General features: G+C 46.1%; 2 protein-coding genes across 2 annotated transcripts in view; one reads left to right on the top strand and one right to left on the bottom strand.

The window, feature by feature from the left end:
* Window positions 1–611: 611 nt before the first annotated feature.
* On the bottom strand, window positions 612–18439 carry LOC137094987 (F-box only protein 17-like). Its single transcript, XM_067461089.1, has 5 exons — window positions 18235–18439; window positions 5049–5410; window positions 3354–3450; window positions 2924–3016; window positions 612–987 (listed from the first exon to the last, which is right to left on the bottom strand). The coding sequence occupies exons 2-5, from the start codon at window positions 5380–5382 to the stop codon at window positions 618–620; spliced, it is 894 nt and encodes a 297-aa protein (XP_067317190.1). The 5' UTR covers window positions 5383–5410; window positions 18235–18439; the 3' UTR covers window positions 612–617.
* Window positions 18440–18467: 28 nt separating this feature from the next.
* The window catches only part of LOC137094986 (acid phosphatase type 7-like), a 30891-nt gene continuing 21731 nt past the window's right edge, over window positions 18468–27627 (top strand). The window contains exons 1-3 of the mRNA XM_067461088.1: window positions 18468–18722; window positions 23259–23528; window positions 25751–25951. Of these exons, the coding sequence (XP_067317189.1) occupies window positions 23381–23528; window positions 25751–25951 (349 nt within the window). The 5' untranslated portion in view covers window positions 18468–18722; window positions 23259–23380. The remainder of the gene's footprint in view (window positions 18723–23258; window positions 23529–25750; window positions 25952–27627) is intronic.

The following is a 27627-nucleotide window of genomic DNA, read 5'->3' as shown; positions in this document are numbered from 1 at the left end:
AAATTGGCTCAATACTGTGGCATTCTGGGATTTATAGTTCTACTAAGGGGCACATCTGCACTGTAGAATACATGCATTTTGCTCTGGATAGAATGATTTTTGGCATCACACAAATTGTCGTGGTTCAGTGCTGTGGCATCCTGGGAGTTGTAGTTTTACTAAGGGGCACATCGACACTATAGAGTAAATGCATTTTGCCATGGATAGAATGAATGCATTTTGACATCATACTTAGCTCAATGCTGTGGCATTCTGGGATGTATAGTTTTACTAAGGGGCACATCTGCACTGTAGAATACATGCATTTTGCTCTGGATAGTTTTGGCATCACACAAATTGCCATGGCTCAACGCTATGGCATCCTGGGAGTTATAGTTTCACTAAGTGGTACAAAAACACTATAGTATACATGCATTTTGCCATGGATAGAATGAATGTGGTTTGGCATCACACAAATTGCCATGGCTCAGTGCTATAACATCCTGGGAGTTGTAGTTTTATTAAGGGGCACATCGACAGTATAGAATACATGCATTTTGCCATGGATAGAATGAATGTTGTTTGGCATCACACAAATTGCCATGGCTCAGTGCTCTGTCATCCTGGGAGTTGTAGTTTTACCAAGGGGCACATCGACACTGTAGAACAATGTGATGGATTTCTGGTATTTGTAGGTTGGTGATGCAACAGCGCTCTTGGGCAGGAAAGGCTAAACTACAACTCCCGGGATCCCATCGCAGTGAGCCAGGGCAGTCCAAGCTGCATTCCTTCGACAGTGTAGACACAGCCCTGGAATTCCCTTTGGGAAGCTCTGTGCAAAAGAAGAGAAACGGTGGCACAAAGGGAACCTGTTGGTATTGAGTGTCCTTCGGCTGCAGGATGGGTTTGGGCTCAGCAAGGAAACTGGAGATGACTGAAGTCCGGTCAGCGGCCAGGAGGTCGACTTCAATTTTGTGGATGCGCCCATAGTCGTCCAGGGTACGCCACCTGCAGAGGACAGAGAGCATGATGCCGTACAAGCAATGGTTCTCAGCTTTGCTAATGCCGTGACCCCTTAATGCAGTTCCATATGTTGTGGTGACCCCCAACCATAATATTGTTTTTGTTGCTACTTCATAACTGTAATTTTGCTACTGTTATGAATTGTAATGTAAATATCCGATATGCAGGATGTATTTTCACTGGACTAAAATGAGCACAAATACCCAATATGCTCAAATGTGACTACTAGTGGGGTTGGGGGAGGATTGATTTTGTAATTTAGGAGTTGTAGTTGCTGGGATTTATAATTCATTTATAATCCATCAGAGATGGATTTAAACCAAACTTGGCACACAGAACTCCCATGACCAACAGAAAACACTGGAAGGGTTTTGTGAGCATTGACCTTGAGTTTGGGAGTTGTAGTTCACCTATACCCAGAGGAGTGCTGTGGATTCATGCAATGATGGATCTGGACCAAACTTGGCACAAATACTCAATTGCCGAAATGTGGAGTCTGGGGGAAATAGACCTTGACATTTGGGAGTTGTAGTTGTTGGGATTTATAGTTCACCTACAATCAAAGAGCATTCAAAGTCCACCAACAATAGAATTGAGTCAAACTTCCCACACAGAATCCCAAAGACGACTCAGGGCGGCTTTCTCTCTGCTTACAAAAGCTTTGCTTTCTATCTATGCTCTCATTATCTTGACTCTCATTAACTTCTGCACCTGACCAATCATCTTCAGACAGTTGTTCTGAGAAAAGCAGTGAAGAGCCTCTCTCAAGAATGTGGCCTTGGGAATCTTCCAGAGACAGCTCGGCCTCTCGTCTGAGCTTAACTCAAACCCTCATCTCCATTGCCAACAGACCCAGGCTCACCATCAGGAACATCATCTTCATGCCCATCATGAACATCAGCCACAATCACAGTCTGAACAGGTTGACATACAACAATAATAGGTGTCTGGGTGGCCTTGGTCTGGGTGGCGTTCAGTAACCCTTGATTGCTTGCTGCCTGGAGACCTCCTGTGCCCAGGTGGTGTTCTGTGCAGATGCCCTACTCATATGCTTGAAACAAGATACTTCATCTTGTTGATGGGAAGCTTCCCACCGGAGTGGAAATCATCTATCAGACAGATGGCAAACTATTTACCCTCTGCAGATTCAAAGCCAAAACCAAGGTCACAACAATATCTGTTATACAACTCCAAAATGCCGATGATAACGTAGTCTATGCACATTCAGAAGATCTACAAGCTGCTCTAAACACCTTTGCAGAAGCACACGAGAAGCTCAGACTCTCATTGAACATGCAACAATAATAGGTGTTGTTGTAGTTGTTGTAGAACTAGCCTGACTTTTATTCCCTTTGAATTGTTTGCTACCTGGAGACCTCCTTTGCCTGGGTGGAGTTCACTAGCCCATGATTGCTTGCTGCCTGGAGACATTATTATTGTTATTATTTTAGAAGTAGCCTGGCCTTTGTTCCCTTTGAATTGTTTGATGCCTTGGAGACAGCCTTAGCCTGGGTGGCGTTCAGTAACTCTTGATTGCTTGCTACCTGGAGACCTCCTGTGCCCAGGTGGTGTTCTATGCAGATGCCCTACGCACATGCTTGGAACAAGATACTTCATCTTGTTGATGGGAAGCTTTCCACCGGTGTGAAAATAATCTATCGGACTGATGGCAAACTATTTACCAACTGCAGACTCAAAACCAAAACCAAAACCAAGGTTACAACGACATCTGTTATAGAACTCCAATATACCGATGATAATGTAGTCTGTGCACATTCAGAAGAAGCTCTACAAGCTGCTCTAAACACTTTTGCAGAAGCATACGAGAAGCTTGGGCTCTCATTGAACATTGAGTGTAGATGCACTCATTCTTTTAACTTTTCATTTACACGGCATGGAATTAAAGTGTTGCAGAACTCACCAGTCAGCAATAAAAATGTCAGGTTGGAAGGTGTCCATGAGTTCTTCTCCTAAGCCTTCTTCCAGCAAATCAACCACCTGAGACTTTGCAAACCTTTGGGCATGAAAAAGCAAAAATGGTAAAAGGTTTGCAAACTTTGCAAGCCTGTCCGTACCTCTTCCTTGTTCCAGTGTATCTGTACTATGGAATTAACATACTTTGACTCCACTCGGACTGCGATGGCTCAATGCTGTGGAATTCTTGGAGCTACACTCTGGTGAGGTGGCATCCCTCTTTGGCAGAGAAGGCTGAAGTCCTTGTAAAACTACAACTCCCAGGATTCCGTAGCATTCAGCTATGGCAGTTCAAGTAGGGTTCTTTCGATAGTGTCGATGCACCCAGTGGCATTAAGGTGTCAAGACCCGATTTGGGGCAACCTTGCACAACTCACCCAAGTGAAAAGCAGCGAAAGACCGTCACTTGTCCCGTGCTGTCCTCCTCGTTCATGTCTATCCAGCTATATTCGATCTTCCAGTCTTGAAAGTGGTCTGGGAACACAAGAGAGAAGGGTGACCCAAAGTGTCAATGGTCTAGATTCTAGAAACGATGGATTCCTCTTAGGGAACAACAACAACACTTAATTTATATATCTGTCATGATGGCTTGGATTGTGTCTTCTTGCATGGATTCAACGGAGGCTGACTGGCCATCTTTTGGGAGGGCTTGGATTGTGTCTTCTTGCATGGCAGAAAGGGGTTGGACTGGATGACCTTTGGGTCCCTTCCACCTCTAGGATTCTATGACTCAACAAAGGCTGGCCATCTTTTGTGAGGGCTTGGATTGTGTCTTCTTGCATGCAGAAAGGGGTTGGACTGGATGGCCTTTGGGGTCCCTTCCAAATACAGGATCTTATGATTCAATAGAGGCTGACTGGCTATCTGCCAGGATGGTTTAGATTGTGTCTTGTTGCATGGCAGAAAGGGGTTGGACTGGATGACCTTTGGAGTCCCTTCCAAATAGAGGATCTTATGATTCAATAGAGGCTGACTGGCCATCTGTCAGGAGGGCTTGGAATGTGTCTTCTTGCATGACAGAAAGAGGTTGGACTGGATGAACTTTGGGGTCCCTTCCAACTCTAGGATCCTTTGATTGTATCTTCCTGCCTGGCAGAATGGGATTTGATTGGATGCACTTTGGGGTCCTTTCCAACTCTAGGATACTATGACTCAGCAAAGGCTGACTGGCCATCTGTCAGGAAGGCTTGGATTGTGTCTTCCTGCATGGCAGAAAGAGGTTGGACTGGATGATCTTTGGGGTCCCTTCCAGAGGCTGACTGGCTATCTGTCAGGAGGGCTTGGATTGTGTCTTCTTGCATGAGAAACAGGTTGGACTGGATGACCTTTGAGGTCCCCTTCTACTCTAGGATCCTATGATTCAGCAGAGGCTGACTGGCCATCTTCTGGGAGAGCTTGGATTGTATCTTCCTACCTGGCAGAATGGGACTTGATTGGATGCACTTTGGGGTCCTTTCCAACTCTAGTATCCTTTGACTCAACAAAAGATGACAAAAGATGATTGTGTCTTCTTGCATGCAGAAAGGGGTTGGACTGGATGACCTTTGGGGTCCCTTCCAAATACATGATCTTATGATTCAATAGAGGCTGACTGGCCATCTTTTGGGAGAGCTTGGATTGTGTCTTCTTGCATGAAGAAAGAGGTTGGACTGGATGACCTTTGGGGTCCCTTCCACCTCTAGGATTCTGTAACTCAACAAAGGCTGGTCATCTTTTGTGAGGGCTTGGATTGTGTCTTCTTGCATGGCAGAAAGGGGTTGGACTGGATGACCTTTGGGGTCCCTTCTAAACACAAGATCTTATGATTCAACAGAGACTGACTGGCTATCTTTCAGGATGGCTTGGATTGTGTCTTCTTGCATGCAGAAAAAGGTTGGACTGGATGACCTTTGGGGTCCCTTCCAAATAGAGGATCTTATGATTCACTAGAGGCTGACTGGCTATCTGTCAGGATGGCTTGGATTGTGTCTTCTTGCATGGCAGAAAGGGGTTGGACTGGATGATCTTTGGGGTCCCTTCCAGCTCTAGGATTCTGTAATACCCTCCCCGCACCTTGATATGGATTGACTCACTCTTTCCGCGGGGGTTCTTGATCAGATTCCTCCCAAAAGGCTGCAGGTGATAGATTTGGCGCCAGTCTATTTGGGAAGCGCCCTGGACGGCTTCCACGGCCGCCTTGCTCAGAGGGTCCCGCTGGCACTTGAGCCTCCAAAGGGTGGGCTTGTCAATGAGGTCCCTCCACTTGCGGCACACCAAGCGGCACTCCCTCACCAGGCTCCGGCCGGGCACCCAGCTCAGGATCAGCAGCAGCAGCTCATCCGGGAGGTATTTCAGGTCCTCCATTATTTGGATGTCCTCGGTGGCTTCCAGTTCCGGCAATCTTCTCTTGCTTTTGACTGGTCCCATTTTTCTCTTTCTTCTTCGGTCTATTTGTCTGGAACAGAAACATTGCACAATAAGTCATCTATATATATAAATCTGTAAGGGGCGTCCAACGGGACAGCAAAACTCAAAACCCCCCTGACGAAAATTTACCATCGAAGAAAAACATCGAAGGAAGGAAGAAAACAGAGAAGGAAACATGGAAGCAAAGAGTGAAGGAAAGAAGGAAAGAGGTAGAGAAGGAAGAAAAGAGAGAAAGAGGAAATGAAGAGGGATGGAAAGAAATGGGTAGAGAAAGAAGGAAGGAGATAAGGAAAGAAAAGGAAGGAAAGAGGAGCGAAGGAAGAAGAGAAAGAAAGAGAAAGAGGAAGGAAGGAAGGACAGACAAAAGGAAGAATGGAAACAAAAACCAAAGGAAGGAAGAAAGGAAAGAGGCAGAGAAGGAAGAAAGAGAAAGGGAAGGAAAAGAAAAAAGGAAGAGGGAAAGAGGAAGAGAAGGAAGGGAGAGAAGGAAAGAAAAGGAAGGAAAGAGGAGCAAAGGAAGAAGAGAAAGAAAAAGAGGAGGGAAGGAAGGACAGATAAAAGGAAGAATGGAAACAAAAACCAAAGGAAGGAAGAAAGGAAAGAGGCAGAGAAGGAAGAAAGAGAAAGGGAAGGAAAAGAAAAAAGGAAGAAGGAAAGAGGAAGAGAAGGAAGGAAGAAGAGAAGGGCAGAAAAGGAAGGAAAGAGGAGCAAAGGAAGAAGAGAAAGAAAGAGAAAGAGGGGGGAAGGAAGGACAGATAAAAGGAAGAATGGAAACAAAAACCAAAGCAAGCAAGGAAGGAAAGAGGCAGAGAAGGAAGAAAGAGAAAGGGAAGGAAAAGAAAAAAGGAAGAAGGAAAGAGGAAGAGAAGGAAGGGAGAGAAGGAAAGAAAAGGAAGGAAAGAGGAGCAAAGGAAGAAGAGAAAGAAAGAGAAAGAGGAGGGAAGGAAGGACAGTAAAAGGAAGAATGGAAACAAAAACCAAAGGAAGGAAGAAAGGAAAGAGGCAGAGAAGGAAGAAAGAGAAAGGGAAGGAAAAGAAAAAAGGAAGAAGGAAAGAGGAAGAGAAGGAAGGAAGAAGAGAAGGGCAGAAAAGGAAGGAAAGAGGAGCAAAGGAAGAAGAGAAAGAAAGAGAAAGAGGGGGGAAGGAAGGACAGATAAAAGGAAGAATGGAAACAAAAACCAAAGCAAGCAAGGAAGGAAAGAGGCAGAGAAGGAAGAAAGAGAAAGGGAAGGAAAAGAAAAAAGGAAGAAGGAAAGAGGAAGAGAAGGAAGGAAGGGAGAGAAGGACAGAAAAGGAAGGAAAGAGGAGCAAAGGAAGAAGAAAAAGAAAGAGAAAGAGGAGGGAAGGAAGGACAGATAAAAGGAAGAATGGAAACAAAAACCAAAGGAAGGAAGGAAGGAAAGAGGCAGAGAAGGAAGAAAGAGAAACGGAAGGAAAAAAGGAAGAAGGAAAGAGGAAGAGAAGGAAGGAAGGAGAGAAGGAAAGAAGAAAACGGAAATAGGGAAAGAAGGAGAGAAAGAGGGAGGTGAGGTGGGCCACAGCAACGCGTGGCAGGGAAAGCTAGTTTGCATATACAAATCTATCATGGTCGCCTTGGTGGATGACCTCCGCAGGGAACTGGACAAGGGGAGTGGGACCCTGATGGTTCTCCTGGACATCTCAGCGGCTTTTGATACCATCTACCATGGAAAACACAAGAATGGCCATCAGACTGGAAAAAATCAACTTATATCCCCATACCAAAAAAGGGAAATGCGAAAGACTGCTCAAACTTCCGTACAGTGGCCCTTATTTCTCATCATGCCAGTAAGGTAATGCTCAAGATCCTGCAAGGAAGACTCCAGCAATACATGGAGCGAGAGTTGCCAGATGTTCAAGCTGGGTTTAGAAAAGGCAGAGGAACGAGAGACCAAATTGCCAATATCCGCTGGATAATGGAGAAAGGCAGGGAGTTTCAGAAAAACATCTACTTCTGCTTCATTGACTCTTCTAAAGCCTTTGACTGTGTGGATCATAATAAATTGTGGCAAGTTCTTAGCGGGATGGGCATCCCAAGCCCCCTTCCCTCTCTCCTGAGGAATCTGTACAAGGACCAAGTAGCAACAGTCAGAACTGACCACGGAACAGGAGACTGGTTCAAGATTGGGAAAGGCGTACGGCAAGGCTGCATCCTCTCCCCCAACCTTTTTAACCTGTATGCAGAACACATCATGCGATGTGCGGGGATTGAAGAATGCAAAGCTGGGGTGAAAATTGCTGGAAGAAACATTAACAACCTCAGATATGCAGATGACACCACTCTGATGGCCGAAAGCGAGGAGGAGCTGAGGAGCCTTCTAATCAAGGTGAAAGAAGAAAGCGCAAAAGCTGGGTTGCAGCTAAACGTCAAAAAAACCAAGATTATGGCAACAAGAATGATTGACAACTGGGAAATAGAGGGAGAAACCGTGGAGGCCGTGACAGGGTTTGTATTTCTAGGTGCAAAGATTACTGCAGACGCAGACTGTGGCCAGGAAATCAGGAGACGCTTCCTTCTTGGGAGGAGAGCAATGTCCAATCTCGATAAAATAGTGAAGAGTAGAGACATCAGACTGGCAACAAAGATCCGCCTAGTCAAAGCCATGGTATTCCCTGTAGTCACCTACGGATGTGAGAGCTGGACCTTAGGGAAGGCTGAGCGAAGGAAGAGAGATGCTTTTGAGCTGTGGTGTTGGAGGAAAGTGCTGAGAGTGCCTTGGACTGCGAGAAGATCCAACCAGTCCATCCTCCAGGAAATAAAGCCCGACTGCTCACTGGAGGGAAAGATACTAGAGACAAAGTTGAAGTACTTTGGTCACATCATGAGGAGACAGGAAAGCCTAGAGAAGACAATTATGCTGGGGAAAGTGGAAGGCAAAAGGAAGAGGGGCCGACCAAGGGAAAGATGGATGGATGGCATCCTTGAAGTGACTGGAATGACCTTGAGGGAGCTGGGGGTAGTAACGGCCGACAGGGAGCTCTGGCGTGGGCTGGTCCATGAGGTCACGAAGAGTCGGAGACGACTGAACGAATGAACAACAACACCATGGTATCCTTCTGGGAAGACTCTCTAGGATGGGACTTGGGGGCATGGTTTTACTGTGGCTCCAGTCCTTCCCAGTCGGTAAAGCTGGGGGACACCTGCTCGGACCCCTGGCCATTGATCTGTGGGGTCCCACAAGGATCTATTTTGCTCCCCAAGCTATTCAACAGTTACATGAAACCGCTGGGAGAGGTCATCCGGAGTTTTGGAGTGCGATGGGACTTATAGTACCTTCACTCACTTCCAGAGACCACTGTGACCCACACCAGTGACAGATCAAGACCAAACATGGCACACAGAGTCCCCATGACCTACTCTATGTCCTCGTACGGTCTGTGGGATGACAGTCCGTGGACAATGGGACTTGCAGTACCTTCACTCACTTCCTGAGACCACTGCAACCCACGCTAATGACTGATCAAGACCAAACTTGATACACAGAGCCCCCATGACCCACTCTACATCCTGGTGCAGTTTGGAAGAGGGTGGACCATGGACATTGGGACTTGCATATGGGATTTGTAGTTCACCCACACCCATGACCTACTCCATGTCCTCGTACGGTCTGTGGGATGACAGACCATGGACAATCGGACTTGAAGTACCTTCACTCACTTCTTGAGACCACTGCGACCCACACCAATGACTGATCAAGACCAAACTTGATACACAGAGCCCCCATGACCCACTCTACATCCTGGTGCAGTTTGGAAGAGGGTGGACCATGGACATTGGGACTTACATATGGGATTTGTAGTTCACCCACACCCATGACCTACTCTATGTCCTAGTATGGTCTTTGAGATGACAGACCATGAACAATGGGATTTGCAGTACCTTCACTCACTTCCTGAGACCACTGCAACCCACACCAATGACTGATCAAGACCAAACTTGATACACAGAGCCCCCATGACCCACTCTACATCCTGGTGCAGTTTGGAAGAGGGTGGACCATGGACATTGGGACTTACATATGGGATTTGTAGTTCACCCACACCCATGACCTACTCTATGTCCTGGTATGGTCTGTGAGATGACAGACCATGAACAATGGGACTTGCAGTACCTTCACTCACTTCCTGAGACCACTGCAACCCACACCAATGACTGATCAAGACCAAACTTGATACACAGAGCCCCCATGACCCACTCTACATCCTGGTGCAGTTTGGAAGAGGGTGGACCATGGACATTGGGACTTACATATGGGATTTGTAGTTCACCCACACCCATGACCTACTCTATGTCCTGGTATGGTCTGTGAGATGACAGACCATGAACAATGGGACTTGCAGTACCTTCACTCACTTCCTGAGACCACTGCAACCCACACCAATGACTGATCAAGACCAAACTTGATACACAGAGCCCCCATGACCCACTCTACATCCTGGTGCAGTTTGGAAGAGGGTGGACCATGGACATTGGGACTTACATATGGGAGTTGTAGTTCACCCGCACCCATGACCTACTCCATGTCCTGGTACGGTCCGTGGGATGACAGACCATGGACAATTGGACTTGAAGTACCTTCACTCACTTCCTTGATCAGTCATTGCGACCCACACCAATGACTGATCAAGACCAAACTTGATACACAGAGCCCCCATGACCCACTCTACATTCTGGTGAAGTGGAAGAGGGTGGACCATTGACATTGGGACTTACATATGGGAGTTGTAGTTCACCCGCACCTGCTGAACCAAGTCGACATTGGATCTAGACTAAGCCTTTCTCAAATAGCCCAGGCACCACTGGGTCCCCAAGCTAGTAGTAAATAATAAAAGTGCTCTTCCAGCAGTCACCAGCCAATCCCTCTGCAATGCCAGAAACAGAGCTTAATAGTGTAACATTAGAAAATGTTGACCATTTCCACTCCCTTGGCAGCCACCTCTCCACAAAAGTCAACACTGACACCGAAATACAGCACCGCCTGAGCTCTGCAAGTGCAGCATTCTTCTGAATGAAGCAGAGAGTGTTTGAGGATTCGGACATCCGTAGGGAGACCAAGGGGCTTGTTGTCCTTCCAACCCTGTTCTATGTCTGCGAAACGTGGACTGTCTACAGATGTCACACTCAACTCCTGGAACGTTTCCATCAGCATTGCCTCCAAAAAAAAATCTGCAAATCTCTTGGGAAAACAGGAGGACAAATGCCAGTGTGCTAGGAGAAGCAAAGGCCACCACCACTGAAGCGATGCTCCTACGCCACCAACTCCACTGGAGTGAAGGCCACATTGTCCGAATGGCCAAAGATCACTGTTTCCCAAAGTAGTTACTCTACTCTGAACTCAAGAACAGGAAATATAATGTTGGTGGACAGGAAAAAAGATCATAGAATCATAGAATCAAAAAGTTGGAAGAGACCTCCTGGGCCATCCAGTCCAACCCCATTCTGCCAAGAAGCAGGAATACTGCATTCAAATCACCCCTGACAGATGGCCATCCAGCCTCTGTTTAAAAGCCTCCAAAGAAGGAGCCTCCACCACACTCCGGGGCAGAGAGTTCCACTGCTGAACGGCTCTCACAGTCAGGAAGTTCTTCCTCGTGTTCAGATGGAATCTCCTCTCTTGTAGTTTGAAGCCATTGTTCCATTGAGTCCTAGTCTCCAAGGAAGCAGAAAACAAGCTTGCTCCCTCCTCCTCCCTGTGGCTTCCTCTCACATATTTATACATGGCTATCATATCTCCTCTCAGCCTTCTCTTCTTCAGGCTAAACATGCCCAGCTCCTTAAGCCGCTCCTCATAGGGCTTGTTCTCCAGACCCTTGATCATTTTAGTCTCCCTCCTCTGGACACATTCCAGCTTGCCAATATCTCTCTTGAATTGTGGTGCCCAGAATTGGACACAATATTCCAGATGTGGTCTAACCAAAGCAGACACTATGCTCCTATTGATGCAGGCCAAAATCCCATTGGCTTTTTTTGCCGCCACATCACATTGTTGGCTCATGTTTAACTTGTTGTCCACGAGGACTCCAAGATCTTTTTCACACATACTGCTCTCTAGCCAGGCATTGTCCCCCATTCTGTAGCTTTGCATTTTGTTTTTTCTGCCTAAGTGGAGTATCTTGCATTTGTCCCTGTTGAACTTCATTTTGTTAGTTTTGGCCCATCTCTCTAATCTGTCAAGATGTAAAGATGGGCTTAAAAACTGTGGCATAGCCACCAAGAACTGCGAAGCCCTGGCCCTTCAGCGCTCTAACTGGAGGTCAGCTGTGACCAGCAGTGCTGCAGAGTTTGAAGATACACAAATGGAGGGCAAAAGGGAGAAATGTGCGAAGAGGAAGAAGATGCATCAAGCCAACTCTGACCAAGATTACCTTCCACTTGGAAACTGATGTCCTCACTGCGGGAAAACATGAAGAATAGCGCTCCACAGCCAACTACAGACCCATTGCCAAGACGCTGGATTTGGAGGACCATCATCCTCAAACTATGAGGGATCGCCGAAATATTTTCCAAATATTGTTCATTTCAAGCCACATTTGATGGCATTTAAGACTGGCCAAATTTTGTCCAGTGGTTTTTGAGTTATAATGTCACTCAAAATGAACAGAGCATTTAGATAGATAGATAGATAGATAGATAGATAGATAGATAGATAGATAGATAGATAGATAGATGGTTGAATATACCGTACATCCAAGTGTACATTTGATCATTTCTTACCATGTTTTTCTGCTCCGTCACAAGTTACGTAAAGGAAAACGAAGCAGGAAGTGAGCTCAGATAAATTTAATTTATGGTGTATATGTAGGGAGAGTTTATGTTTCCATTGCTCAAAGTCTAAACTAAATGTAAACAATACAATCTGCTGTTTTCCATCCTTCAAAACGAAACTGCAGCCAAAGATTTCCCTTCCTTTCCGAGTGAATGCATGCAGAAGCAACTATTGATGCCATTATGCCTTCATTTTCAACCAAGTTGCCTTGTGCCGGCAGTACTGAAGACCGACAGGTCAGAGATTCAAATCCGGAGAGAGCGCAGATGAGCTCCCTCTGTCAGCTCCAGCTCCCCATGGGGGGACATGAGAGAAGCCTCCCAGAAGGATGGCAAAACATCAAAACATCTGGGCAATGTCCCCTGGGCAATGTCCTTGCAGATGATAATCCTAGATTGTGATGGAAGGATGTTCACGAATTTGTTAGGGCACCTGATTTTTTGGAGGATGGTCCAGAGAGGGCTGCGATTCACTGTGTCGAATGCCTTTGCAAGGTCGATGAATGCCATGTACAGAGGTGGATTTTGTTCACTGCATTTTTCTTGGAGTTGTCGTGCAGTGAAGATCATGTCCACTGTTTCTCTGGAGGGGTGGAAGCCATTCTGGGATTCTGCGAGGGTGTCTTCTGAGAGGGGGAGAAGGCGGTTTGCAAGGATTCTCGCAAGGATTTTCCCAGCGGAGGTTAGGAATCATAGAATCATAGAATCATAGAATCAAAGAGTTGGAAAAGACCTCCTGGGCCATCCAGTCCAACCCCTGCCAAGAAGCAGGAATATTGCATTCAAATCACCCCTGACAGATGGCCATCCCGCCTCTGTTTAAAAGCTTCCAAAGAAGGAGCCTCCACCACACTCTGGGGCAGAGAGGGAGATACCTCGATAGTTTCCGCAGTTTGTTCTTTCCCCTTTTTTGGAGAGGATGGTGATGGTGGCATCCTTGAAATCTGCTGGGATTTTCTCAGTCACCCACACTTTTTTCTATGAGCTGGTGGAGTTGTTGTGTCAGCTCAGGTCTTCCCTCTTTAAAAATTTCAGCAGGGATCCCATCAGGTCCGCTGGCTTTGTTATTTTTTTGTTGGCTGATGGCATTGCTGACTTCTTCCAAACTAGGCAGTGCTGCAAGCTCATCCCTGGTTTGTTGTTGCGGGATTTGTGAGAGGACCTCTTCGGCCACATTGGAGCCGTGATTCAGGAGGCTTTGGTAGTGTTCTTTCCAATGCAGTGCAATTGATTTTTGGTCTTTCAGGAGTTTGGTTCCATCTGATGAGCGTAGAGGCTGTATGCCATGCTTTCTTGGTCCATAGATGACCTTTGTGGCTTTGAAAAATCCCTGAGCATCATGGGTGTCTGCCAGGTGTTGGATTTCTTCAGCCTTCTTTGTCCACCAGATGTTCTTGAGTTCTCTTGTCCTTCTTTGGACCTCAGCTTTTGCACTGGCATAGATCTTTTTCTTAGCAGCACTTACTTAGTAGTAAGTAAGTAAGTAGTGTGATGGAAACACAGGGCTATTGATTGTTGAATGGATGCAGTTTGGCACCACTTGGACTGCCATGGCTCAAGGCTAGGAAACAATGGGAGTTGTAGTTTGACTTATCCTAAGGTTTCTCTGCTAGAGAGTGCAAACTCGCAGCATCCCATAACATTAAGCCACAGCAGTCCAAAGTGGTGTGAACCTACAGTCAGATACATCCTATCTGTATCTGATTGGAGTCCTTGTGGACAACAAGTTAAACATGAGCCAACAATGTGATGTGGTGGCAAAAAAAGCCAATGGGATTTTGTCCTGCATCAAGAGGAGCCTAGTGTCTAGATCTAGGGAAGTCATGCTCCCCATGCTCTCTTCCGCTTTGCTTAGACCACACCTGGAATATTGTGTCCAATTCTGGGCACCACAACTGAAGAGAGATATTGACAAGCTGGAATGTGTCCAGAGGAGGGCGACTAAAATGATCAAGGGTCTGGAGAACAAGCCCTATGAGGAGCAGCTTAAGGAGCTGGGCATGTTTAGCCTGAAGAAGAGAAGGCTGAGAGGAGATATGATAGCCATGTATAAATATGTGAGAGGAAGCCACTGGGAGGAGGGAGCAAGCTTGTTTTCTGATGCCCTGGAGACTAGGACGCAATGGAAGAATGGCTTCAAACTACAAGAGAGGAGATTCCATCTGAGGAAGAACTTTCTGACCGTGAGAGCCATTCAGCAGTGGAACTCTCTGCCCTGGAGTGTGGTGGAGGCTCCCTCTTTGGAGGCTTTTAAACAGAGGCTGGATGGCCATCTGTCAGGGGTGATTTGGATGCAATATTCCTGCTTCTTGGCAGAATGGGGTTGGACTGGATGGCCCAGGAGGTTTCTTCCAACTCTTTGATTCTATGATTCTATGTAGTATTTCTCACCAATATGAGCCATGGCTTAATGCTATAAAATCCTGGTAGTTGCAGTTTTCCAAAGGCTGGATAACAGGAGTTGTAGTTTGACAAGGGTCTTAAGCTTTCTCTGCCAGAGAGGGCAAAGTATAAACTCCAAACATACCATAACTTTGAGCCATGGCACTTCTGAGTGGTGCCGAACTGCCTTCATCCTACAACAGAGATGCACCTAAGAGGATTTGGAAGAAAGCTACAGCTTTGGTGAAACTACAAGTCCCAGGGCTCTATAGGAGGGAGCCATGGCAGTTCAAGTGAGGTTAAGCTGCATCAAAACTACAATATAGATGCGTAGTATTTCTCACCAATATGAGCCATGGCTCAATGCTATAAAATCCTGGGAGTTGCAGTTTTCCAAAGGCTGGATAACAGGAGTTGTAGTTTGACAAGGGTCTTGAGCTTTTTCTGCCAGAGAGTGCAAAATATAAACTCCAAACATACCATAACTTTGAGCCATGGCCCTTCTGAGTGGTGCCGAACTGCCTTCATTCTACAACAGAGATGTACCTAAGAGGATTTGGAAGAAAGCTACAGCCTTGGTGAAACTACAACTTCCAGGACCCCATAGCAGGGAGCCATGGCAGTTCAAGAGAGGTTAAGCTGCATCAAAACTACAATATAGATGCGTAGTATTTCTCACCAATATGAGCCATGGCTCAATGCTATAAAATCCTGGGAGTTGCAGTTTTCCAAAGGCTGGATAACAGGAGTTGTAGTTTGACAAGGGTCTTAAGCTTTTTCTGCCAGAGAGTGCAAAGTATAAACTCCAAACATACCATAACTTTGAGCCATGGCACTTCTGAGTGGTGCCGAACTGCCTTCATCCTACAACAGAGATGCACCTAAGAGGATTTGGAAGAAAGCTACAGCCTTGGTGAAACTACAACTTCCAGGACCCCATAGCAGGGAGCCATGGCAGTTCAAGTGAGGTTAAGCTGCATCAAAACTACAATATAGATGCGTAGTATTTCTCACCAATATGAGCCATGGCTCAATGCTATAAAATCCTGGGAGTTGCAGTTTTCCAAAGGCTGGATAACAGGAGTTGTAGTTTGACAAGGGTCTTGAGCTTTTTCTGCCAGAGAGTGCAAAATATAAACTCCAAACATACCATAACTTTGAGCCATGGCCCTTCTGAGTGGTGCCGAACTGCCTTCATTCTACAACAGAGATGTACCTAAGAGGATTTGGAAGAAAGCTACAGCCTTGGTGAAACTACAACTTCCAGGACCCCATAGCAGGGAGCCATGGCAGTTCAAGAGAGGTTAAGCTGCATCAAAACTACAATATAGATGCGTAGTATTTCTCACCAATATGAGCCATGGCTCAATGCTATAAAATCCTGGGAGTTGCAGTTTTCCAAAGGCTGGATAACAGGAGTTGTAGTTTGACAAGGGTCTTAAGCTTTTTCTGCCAGAGAGTGCAAAGTATAAACTCCAAACATACCATAACTTTGAGCCATGGCACTTCTGAGTGGTGCCGAACTGCCTTCATCCTACAACAGAGATGCACCTAAGAGGATTTGGAAGAAAGCTACAGCCTTGGTGAAACTACAACTTCCAGGACCCCATAGCAGGGAGCCATGGCAGTTCAAGTGAGGTTAAGCTGCATCAAAACTACAATATAGATGCATAGTATTTCTCACCAATATGAGCCATGGCTCAATGCTATAAAATCCTGGGAGTTGCAGTTTTCCAAAGGCTGGATAACAGGAGTTGTAGTTTGACAAGGGTCTTGAGCTTTTTCTGCCAGAGAGTGCAAAATATAAACTCCAAACATACCATAACTTTGAGCCATGGCCCTTCTGAGTGGTGCCGAACTGCCTTCATTCTACAACAGAGATGTACCTAAGAGGATTTGGAAGAAAGCTACAGCCTTGGTGAAACTACAACTTCCAGGACCCCATAGCAGGGAGCCATGGCAGTTCAAGAGAGGTTAAGCTGCATCAAAACTACAATATAGATGCGTAGTATTTCTCACCAATATGAGCCATGGCTCAATGCTATAAAATCCTGGGAGTTGCAGTTTTCCAAAGGCTGGATAACAGGAGTTGTAGTTTGACAAGGGTCTTAAGCTTTTTCTGCCAGAGAGTGCAAAGTATAAACTCCAAACATACCATAACTTTGAGCCATGGCACTTCTGAGTGGTGCCGAACTGCCTTCATCCTACAACAGAGATGTACCTAAGAGGATTTGGAAGAAAGCTACAGCCTTGGTGAAACTACAACTCCCAGGACCCCATAGCAGGGAGCCATGGCAGTTCAAGTGAGGTTAAGCTGCATCAAAACTACAATATAGATGCGTAGTATTTCTCACCAATATGAGCCATGGCTCAATGCTATAAAATCCTGGTAGTTGCAGTTTTCCAAAGGCTGGATAACAGGAGTTGTAGTTTGACAAGGGTCTTAAGCTTTTTCTGCCAGAGAGTGCAAAATATAAACTCCAAACATACCATAACTTTGAGCCATGGCACTTCTGAGTGGTGCCGAACTGCCTTCATTCTACAACAGAGATGTACCTAAGAGGATTTGGAAGAAAGCTACAGCCTTGGTGAAACTACAACTTCCAGGACCCCATAGCAGGGAGCCATGGCAGTTCAAGAGAGGTTAAGCTGCATCAAAACTACAATATAGATGCGTAGTATTTCTCACCAATATGAGCCATGGCTCAATGCTATAAAATCCTGGGAGTTGCAGTTTTCCAAAGGCTGGATAACAGGAGTTGTAGTTTGACAAGGGTCTTAAGCTTTTTCTGCCAGAGAGTGCAAAGTATAAACTCCAAACATACCATAACTTTGAGCCATGGCACTTCTGAGTGGTGCCGAACTGCCTTCATCCTACAACAGAGATGTACCTAAGAGGATTTGGAAGAAAGCTACAGCCTTGGTGAAACTACAACTCCCAGGACCCCATAGCAGGGAGCCATGGCAGTTCAAGTGAGGTTAAGCTGCATCAAAACTACAATATAGATGCGTAGTATTTCTCACCAATATGAGCCATGGCTCAATGCTATAAAATCCTGGTAGTTGCAGTTTTCCAAAGGCTGGATAACAGGAGTTGTAGTTTGACAAGGGTCTTAAGCTTTTTCTGCCAGAGAGTGCAAAATATAAACTCCAAACATACCATAACTTTGAGCCATGGCACTTCTGAGTGGTGCCGAACTGCCTTCATTCTACAACAGAGATGTACCTAAGAGGATTTGGAAGAAAGCTACAGCCTTGGTGAAACTACAACTTCCAGGACCCCATAGCAGGGAGCCATGGCAGTTCAAGAGAGGTTAAGCTGCATCAAAACTACAATATAGATGCGTAGTATTTCTCACCAATATGAGCCATGGCTCAATGCTATAAAATCCTGGGAGTTGCAGTTTTCCAAAGGCTGGATAACAGGAGTTGTAGTTTGACAAGGGTCTTAAGCTTTTTCTGCCAGAGAGTGCAAAGTATAAACTCCAAACATACCATAACTTTGAGCCATGGCACTTCTGAGTGGTGCCGAACTGCCTTCATCCTACAACAGAGATGCACCTAAGAGGATTTGGAAGAAAGCTACAGCCTTGGTGAAACTACAACTCCCAGGACCCCATAGCAGGGAGCCGTGGCAATTCAAGAGAGGTTAATCTGCACCAAAACTACAATATAGATGCACTCACCCTCAAAGCAGAGATGGAAAGGCACAGCTTCTGCCGGCCGCCTTATTGCGCATGGCTTGACTTGAAAGCCACCCAGGGATGCCAGCTTGCCAAACAAGGCAACCAGCTGGTTTGGGGCTTCCCAAAGAGCCAAGAAATCCACCCTGAGAGCCCAGCAGGAGGCGGTGGCTTCCAGGGTTGTTTCTGAGGCCAAAGGGAGGAGACAGAGACAGAGAAAGAGGAGGAGAAAGAGGAGGAGACAGAGGAGGGAAAGCGGCTGGCTTCCTTTCTCTTGTTTGCGCCTTTTACGCACTAGGTCCTGGAACAGCCCAGAGCTTCCGATTCGCTTCGCTTCTCCTTGTGAGGCCTCCCTGGCTTCCTCTTCTTGGATCCGGCTTCAATTCGGAGCCTTAACCCGGTTGGTAGGGTCGAAGAGAAGGCCCAGATCCAAAGCAGACCAGCGTTGCATCCACCCAAGGCCAGGGCGCACGGAGGGACCCTGGACAGCGGTGCGTTTCCATTGTTATGACCTCTGTTGTTCTTCTTGTTATTGTTTACTAGCCGTCCCCTGCCAGGCGTTGCTGTGGCCTAGTCTGGTGTTCTGGAAAATAAAGTAATGAGAAAGTGTTGGTTTCGAATATATGCAATTTCTTTCTACTTGTGGGTAAACAGTATGCCTTTGGAGAGTGACCCTTTATCTCATTTCTGTTTGTTCCATCTATATAGTGTTGCCAGAGACGGCCCTGGGTAATTTTCAATGGTAAGCAAACAGTATTTTGGCGCCCCCCCCCCCCCAACCAATCATTGATATATATTTTCTGTTCGTCGTGGGAGTTCTGTGTGCCATATTTGGTTCAATTCCATCATTGGTGGAGTTCAGAATGCTCTTTGATTGTAGGTGAACTATACATCCCAGTAACTACACTTGCTGCACTTGCTCCCTTGCCTGGCCTGCTTTGGGTCCAGAGGCGTGCCTGAAGACCCCAGCGTGTGCACCAAAAGTCACCTCTTCTCCTGACTTTCTCCTCAGCCATTGGGACCGAGAGAGAGAGAGAGAGAGAGAGGTGGAGATGCCCACCTTTCCTGAAGGTAGGCGCAAAAACAAAGGAGGGAGCGGAGGTGGGAGATACCTCCAGCCGGAGGGTCTCTCTCTCTCTCTCTCTCTCTCTCTCTTGGTCCCAATGGCTGAAGAGAAAGTCAGGAGAAGAGGCGACTTTTGCTGTGCACGCTGGGGTCTTCAGACACGCCTCCGGACCTGAAGCGGGCCAGGCGTGGTGGCTCTGCCCCTTGGCCCACCCGCGGATTGGGGAGAGGAGAGGAGGCGGGTGGAGCGCCAGGGGATTGGGAATGGGAGCCAGTCATGGGGAAGGGAGTGAACATGGAGAACAATTGAGCACCAGCTCTACTCGCACACCCAGTGGCCGGGTGGAGCAGGAACGAGAGGGGCGAGGCGAGGCTCAAGGGCCCGGCCCCTTTGGGAAGAGGATCGCCCGGCAGCGAGGCAAGAAAGCCGAGGCTCCCCTCGGACTGCTAGGGCTGTTGTGAGCGGAGGGAGCGCTCCTCAAGTGGCAGTTGAGGGGCATTTACAGAGGCACCTCTGCACCCCTGGCAAAAAAATGTGTTCTGCAACCGCTTACTTCGCGTAATGGACGAGCCGCCCCTGAGTGTTGCCCCTCTGATGCACTTTCCCCCTTCCTAAACTGAAAGCCTAACCCCACTGTTCATCCTTTTGGGCGCTTCCCAAATACACTTCTATTCCTACCTCATCCAGGGTTTTACCATTTTACCTCGTCCGACCTGCCCATTGTTTTCGATTTTATATTATGTCAATTTGCTGTATTTTATTCTGATGTAATTTTTTGTTATCTGCATTTTGCATTTTATTTTGCTGTATTTTATCTTTGGGCTTGGCCTCATGTTAGCCGCCCAAGTCCCCTTCGGGGAGATGGTGGTGGGGTGTAAATAAATGTTATCATTATTATTTCTTGTTGTTTCTCTGTCAGGGTTGATGTAGAGATTGTCTGGTTTGCTTACTCTGGAACAGGCAGGGGCGGATCAAGCCATTACACAAAGTAAGCATTTGTAGTATAGTTGATTTTGCCCAGGGGTGCTCTTGAGGCACTCTTTGGAGGAAAATAGACCTTGACATATGTGAGTTGTGGTTACTGGGATGTATAGTTCACCTAAAATCAAAGAGCATTCTGAACTCCACCAATGATGGAATTGAACCAAATATGGCACACAGAACTCCCACGACGAACATAAAATATATATCAGTGATTGGTGGGGGGGGGGGGGGGAATACTGTTTGCTTACCATTGAAAATTACCTAGGACCACCTCTGGGAACAGGCAACATAGAACTGTCCTTCTTTAGGGGTCCCTTTCAAATCTATAATACTATATCTCTCTGAGTGTGAATCATATCTGTATCTATATCTATGGCTGGATGGCTCTTTGTCAGGAGGGCTTTGATTATGTTTTCTTGCAATTATGAAGGGAGTTGGAATGGATGAACTTAAGGCAGCATTGCTCAACCTGGGGATTGAGACACCTAGGTGGGGAGGGGGTCAGGAGGGGGTGTCCAAGAGGTCACCAAAGACCATCAAAAACACAGTATTTTCTGTTGGTCATGGAGGTTCTTTTTGGGAAGTTTGGCCCAATTCTATCATTGGTGGGGTTCAGAATGCTCTTTGATTGTGTTGTTGCTGTTCATTCGTTCAGTTGTCTCCAACTCTTCGTGACCTCATGGACTAGCCCACACCAGAGCTCCCTGTCGGCCGTCACCACCCCAGCTCCTTCAAGGTCAGTCTAGTCACTTCAAGGATGCCATCCATCCATCTTGCCCTTGGTCGGCCCCTCTTCCTTTTGCCTTCCACTTTCCCCAGCATCATTCCCTTCTCTAGGCTTTCCTGTCTCCTCATTATGTGGCCAAAGGACTTCAACTTTGTCTCTAGTATCTTTCCCTCCAGTGAGCAGTCGGGCTTTATTTCCTGGAGGATGGACTGGTTGGATCTTCTCGCAGTCCAAGGCACTCTCAGCACTTTCCTCCAGCACCACAGCTCAAAAGCATCTCTCTTCCTTCGCTCAGCCTTCCCTAAGGTCCAGCTCTCACATCCGTAGGTGACTACAGGGAAGACCATGGCTTTGACTAGGCAATGGATCTTTGTTGCCAGTCTGATGTCTCTACTCTTTACTATTTTATCGAGACTGGACATTGCTCTCCTCCCAAGAAGGCGGATCTTTGATTGTAGGGGAACTATAAATCGCATTAAGTACAACTCCCAAATGTCAAAGTTTATTTTCTCCAAGCACCATCTGTGTTCATATTTGGGCATATGGAGTATTCGTGCCATTTTTGGTCCAGATCCTTCATTGTTGGAGTCCACAGTGCTCTCAGGATGTAGGTGAACTACAGCTCCAAAACTCAAGGTCAATGTCCACCAAACCCTTCTAGTGTTTTCTGTTGGTCATGGGACACTTGTGTGCCAAGTTTGGTGCAATTCCATCATTGGTGGAGTTCAGAATGGTCTTTGATTTTAGGTGAACTATAAATCCCAGCATCTACAACTCCCAAATGAACAGTTTTTTAGTGACCGTCACTCCTTGGGTTAGTAGCTGTCTTGTGGCCAAATTGCGTCCAGTGGTTTTTGAGTTATAATGTCACTCAAAACAAACAGAGCATTTAGATAGTTAGATAGATAGATAAAGAGAGAGAGAAAGATAGAGAGATAAGATAGATAAGAGAGAGAGAGAGAGAGAGAGAGATTTAGAATCATGGGTTGCTAGACCTGGAAGGTATCTCCCAACCCCATTCTTCCCTACCGGAAGACACCTAGAATTAACCTATGATACTTGAACAGGGCTTTTATTGGCATGGACATTTTGAATGTGCTTTAATCATAAGTCTGTCTTTCGATATATGTTTTGTTTTCCCCATCTAAACGTTAAGAAGAACCATCTCAGAGGAAAAACTGTTTGTCAATTAAACATACTGCTGCCTGGAAGTCCAGGACCAGGGGAGTCTCCTTCTCTGGAGTTTTTAAAAGCAGAGTCTGGGTGGCCATCTGCCAGGAGGGTTTGTATTGTGCGGTCTCTTCCAACTCTGTGATTGTGTGTTGATCTATCTATCTTATTTTTTATTTAGCTGAGTCTTGAGGAGAGGCAGTAAATAATAATAATGACTGGGTTGCTGTGAGTTTTCCAGGCTGTCTGACCATGTTCCACAAGCATTCTCTCCTGACGTTTCTCCCCCATCTATGGCAGGCATCCTCAGAGGTTGTGAGGTGTGTTGGAAACTAGGCAAGTCAGGTTTATATATCTGTGGAATCTGTGAACAGCTGCACATCGCAAGTGCCAGGATGGGAGAAAGAACTCTTGTCTGTTTGAGGCAAGTGTGAATGTTGCAACTGGCCAGCTTGATTAGCATTGAATGGTCTTGCAGCTTCAAAGCCTGGCTGCTTCCTGCCTGGGGAGAATCCTTTGTTGGGAGGTGTTAGTCGACTCTGGTTGTTTCCTGTCTGGAATTCCCCTGTTTTCTGAGTGTTCCTCTTTATTTACTGTCCTGGTTTTAGAGTTTTTAGGGTCAGCATTCAGGGCCTCCCAACAAAGGATTACCACAGATAGCAACCATCCAGGTTTTGAAGTTTCCAGAAGTGGTTTGCCTTTGCCTTCCTCTGAGGCTGAGAGAGTGTGACTCACGCATAGTCAGGTAGCGGATTCAAAGCTGGGACTTGGGAGTTGTAGTCAATTTGTGCTCATTCTGAACTCCTTGCAAGAACTAATTTGGACAAGAGATGAGTTCAGGTGAATGGGAACTAATCCATCCGGATGTCCCCTGGGCAACGTCCTTGCGAACAGCCAATTCTCTCACACCAGAAGTGACTTGCAGGTTCTCAGGTCGTTCCTGACACAGAAAAAAAGCTCCACATTTTCGGTTGGCTGCTCACACATTTAACCCCAGTCTTGAATGAAACTGTGTCCTTCCTTTTCCTTTCGGAACAGATTGTTTTGTTGACTTTGTTGTCTTCTCTCTGTCGGCCACAGACTGAGTGAGAGGCCCAAAGGAACGTGCCTGCCGATTGCAACACCGCAACTCATGACTTGCTAAAGGAAACTGGAGTGACCCCGGCTGGGTGTCTGGTTCACCTTCCGCTTTGAGCCTGAGCATGCATCGGAAAGGTTACCAGAGAGGAGCAAAGGACTTCTCAGGAAGCATGGCGGGGTCCTTGTGTTTCCTCTTTGTGTTGCTCTCCTTCCTAGGATGCAAAAGCTTGCGCTCCACCCGACCTGAGCAGGTCCACCTTTCTTACCCAGGTATGTTTCTCCCTCAGTGAGTCTTGGGATCTTTCCAGACAGGCCCGATATCCCAGGATCTGATCCCAGGTTTTTTGTTTGTTCCAGATTATCTGGCAGTGCAGACTCATATAATAAAGCAGGAAACCTGGGATCTGATCCTGGGATATAGAGCCTGTTTGGAAGGGCCCTTGGAGTGCATCTATATTATACACTAGCTGTACCCGCCACACGTTGCTGTGGCCAACCTTCCTCTTTCTCTCCTTCTTTCTTTCTCTCCTTTCTTCCCTCCCTCTTTCCTTCCTTCCCTCTTTTTCTTTCCCTTCTTCTTCCTTCCTTCTCTACCTCTTTCTTTTCTCGCTTCCTTTGCTCTTTGGTTCCATCCTTCCTTGTCTCCTTCCTTCCTTCCTTCCTTCCTTCCTTCCTTCCTTCCTACCTACCTACCTACCTACCTACCTACCCTCTCTCTCTTTCGTTCCTTCTCTCCTTCCTTCCCTCTTTCCCTTTTTTTATTCTCTCCTTCCTTCTCTACCTTTCTTTCTTTCTTTCTTTCTTTCTCTCCTTCCCTCCTTCTTTCCCTCTTTCTCTCTCTCCTCTCCTTCCTTCTCTATCCTTTTTCCTTCCTTCTCTCCCTTTCTCTCCCTCCTTCCTTCTCTACCTTTCTTTCTTCCCTTCTTTCTCTCCTTCCCTCCTTCTTTCCCTCTTTCTCTCTCTCCTTCTCTCCTTCCTTCTCTACCTTTCTTTCCTTCCTTCTCTCCTTCCCTCTTTCTCTCCTTCCTTCTCTACCCTTCTTTCTTTCCTTCTCTCCTTCCCTCTTTCTCTCCCTCCTTCTCTCCTTCCTTCTCTATCCTTCTTTTTTCCTTTCTTCTCTCCTTCTCTCCCACTTTCTCTCCCTCCTTCCTTCTCTACCTTTCTTTCTTTTTTTCTTTCCCTCCTTCCCTCCTTCTTTCCCTTCTTCTCTTCCTCCTTCCTTCTCTACCCATCTTTCCTTCCTTCTCTCCCTCCTTCTCTCCTTCCTCCCTCCTTTCTGTGTATGTGTTTTGTGTGTTTGTATCATATATGTGTGCATATATGTGTTTGTGTATATATATGTGGTTTTGTGCGTGTGTTGTAATTTTTTTTGGCTTTATGTCCCTTCTGCTGTGTTTTTCCATGTTTTCATGAGTGATGGTCACTCGTTGGCCTGAGAGGTGTCTTGTGTCCAAATTTGGTGTCAATTCACCCAGTGGTTTATGAGTTATGCCAATCCCACAAACGAACATTACATTTTTATTTATATAGATTTAATGCAGTTTGATACCACGTGAACTGCCATCCTATGGAAGCATGGGGATTATAGCTTAACCAGGTCTTTCGCCTTCTCACCAAAAGTGCTGGTGCCTCACCAAACTACAAATCCCAGCACTCCATAGCATTGAGTCATGGCAATTAAAGTGGTGTCAAACTGTATTAAATGTACAGTTTAGATGTATCCCTTTGTTGGAGTCTGAATAGTTTCCTTGATCTTCATCTCCAAATTCAGGAGTGTAGGTCCTGGGAGTTGTAGTTTATTGAGGTAACGGTGCTTCTTGCCAGGGAAAACTCAATACCTTCTAACACTACAACTCCCATGATTTGATTCGGAGTAAGATCCTGACCATTTGTCTAGCTTGCTGTCAACCTTTGCAGCCCGAAAGACAGTTGCATCTGTCAAGTAGGAAATTTAGGTACTGCTTATGTGGGGAAGATAAATTAACTAATTTACGACACCATAAAAATCTCCAGCACCGTGCAAAAGAATGAGGAAGTACTCCATCAGTGTCACAAGTGGACGGTGAAGCGACAGCTCCCCCGGTAGCTGGAATTTAAGCATACCCTCATGAAGATGGAAAGTTAAATAGCCTCTGCGTGTCTGTCTCTATATGTTGTGTGTCTATGGCATTGAATGTTTGCGATGTATATGGGTGTTGTGATCTGCCCTGAGTGCCCTGTGGGGTGAGAAGGGCGGAATATAAATAATGTAAATAAATAAATAAATAGCATTGAGCTATGGCAGTTCGATTGAGGTTAAACTGCATCAGATTTACAGTGTAGATGTACCCTTAGAAACGGGACCTTATTGGGGACTGCACCTGAGTTGTGGCATTATTTTATTTATTATTATTTTTAGTTGTACTCTTCCTACTTTAAATAAATTTATCCTGGAAGATGTTTCAAGGGTTTGCATTCCTGTAATCATGTTTAGTGGCTCTTACTTTCTGTAGGAGACCCAAACTCCATGACGGTCACCTGGACGACCTTTGATCCCGCGCCGTCCATTGTCCTCTTTGGCCAGGACCCGGGAGAGGCCTTCAGTCATGTGGCCAAAGGAAATGCCACGATCTTTGTGGACGGAGGGAAGTTAGGACGCACCATGTTCATCCACAGGGTCACCCTCCGCGACTTGGTGCCGGGACAACGCTATGGTAAGAGGCTGGAATCGGTTTGATTTGGGGAAGGGCGGCAGGTGGGCCAGACTCCTCTGGTCTGCCACAATTTTGGAATGTTAGAAAGTCTCTTCTATAGCAATATTTCCTGCTGATGTTGCTCCAAAAGTTGTAAATAAATGACAGGTATGTTCCAGAAGCATTCTCTCCTGACGTTTCACCCACATTTATGGCAGGCATCCTCAGAGGTTGTGAGGTCTGTTGGAAACTTGGCAAGTGAGGTTTTATATATCTGTGGAATGGTGTCCAGGGTGGGAGAAAGAACGAACTCTTGTCTGCTGGAGGCAGTTGTGAATGTTGTAATTAATCACCTTGATTAGCATTTAATACAGCATTTCTCAACCTGGGGGTCAGGACCCCTGGGTGGGGGGTCATGAGGGGTTTTCAGAGGGGTCACCAAAGACCATCAGAAAACACAGTACTTTCTGTATTGTCGAAGTATTAAAAAACTCTAAAATTAAAACAGCAAAACAGCCGAGGGACATCTAATCACCTCTCAACAAAGGATTGCTCCAGGCAACTACAACTATCAAATGACAAAATCAATTTTTTGAGTGATGGTCAATCCTTGGATTAGTAGGTGTCTTGTGGCCAAATTTGGTGGCAATTTGTCCAGTGGTTTTTGAGTTATGTTAATCCCACAAACGAACATTACATTGTCAAAGGCTTTCATGGCCGGAATCACTGGGTTGTTGTAGGTTTTTTCGGGCTATATGGCCATGTTCTAGAGGCATTCTCTCCTGACGTTTCGCCTGCATCTATGGCAAGCATCCTCAGAGGTAGTGAGGTCTGTTGGAAGTAGGAAAAAGGGTTTATATATCTGTGGAATGACCAGGGTGGGACAAAGGACTCTTGTCTGCTGGAGCTAGGTGTGAATGTTTCAACTGACCACCTTGATTAGCATTTGATGGCTTGGAAGTGCCTGGGGGGAATATTCTGTTGAGTGGTGATTTGATGTGCCTGATTGTTTACTCTCTGTTGTTTTACTGTTGTAATTTTTGAGTTTTTACAATACTGGTAGCCAGATTTTGTTCATTTTTATGGTTTCCTTTCTGTTGAAATTGTCCACATGCTTCTTGTGGATTTCAATGGCTTATTATTATTATTATTATTATTATTAACTTTATTTGGCTTCTCTGTGTAGTCTGACATGGTGGTTGTGAGAGTGGTCCAGCACTTCTGTGTTCTCAAATAATATGCTGTGTCCAATCAGGCACATCAAATCACCTCTCAACAAAAGATTCCCCCCAGGCACTTCCAGGCCATCAAATGCTAATCAAGGAGGTCAGCTGAAACATTCACACCTAGCTCCAACAGACAAGAGTCCTTTGTCCCACCCTGGTCATTCCACAGATATATAAACCCATTTTCCTATTTCCAACAGATCTCACAACCTCTGAGGATGCTTGTCATAGATGCAGGCGAAACGTCAGGAGAGAATGCCTCTAGAACATGGCCATATAGCCCGAAAAAACCTACAACAACACAGTACTTTCGTTGGTTGACAGAATTCTATGGGGAGTCTATGTGGGAATGTTGGCCCAATTCCTTGGTTGGTGGGGTTCAGAATGCTCTTGGATTGTAGGTGAACTATTAATCCCAGTAACTACAACTCCCAAATGTCAAGTTCTATTTTCCCCAGATTCCACCAGTGT

The sequence above is a fragment of the Anolis sagrei genome, chromosome X (assembly GCF_037176765.1).
Source record: "Anolis sagrei isolate rAnoSag1 chromosome X, rAnoSag1.mat, whole genome shotgun sequence".
Lineage (NCBI taxonomy): Eukaryota > Metazoa > Chordata > Lepidosauria > Squamata > Dactyloidae > Anolis > Anolis sagrei.
Note: the sequence above shows the minus strand (reverse complement) of the source record. Positions and strands in the feature narration are given on the sequence as shown.

Bases quoted from the DNA above. Each gene is read 5' to 3' on its own strand.
- LOC137094987 (XM_067461089.1), bottom strand. From the start codon at position 5,382: ATGGGACCAGTCAAAAGCAAGAGAAGATTGCCGGAACTGGAAGCCACC. The intron at 3,451-5,048 runs GTGAGTCAATCC...TTGTGTTCCCAG, and splicing joins CAAGAACCCCCGCGGAAAGA to ACCACTTTCAAGACTGGAAG. The intron at 3,017-3,353 runs GTGAGTTGTGCA...TCATGCCCAAAG, and splicing joins TTTCGCTGCTTTTCACTTGG to GTTTGCAAAGTCTCAGGTGG.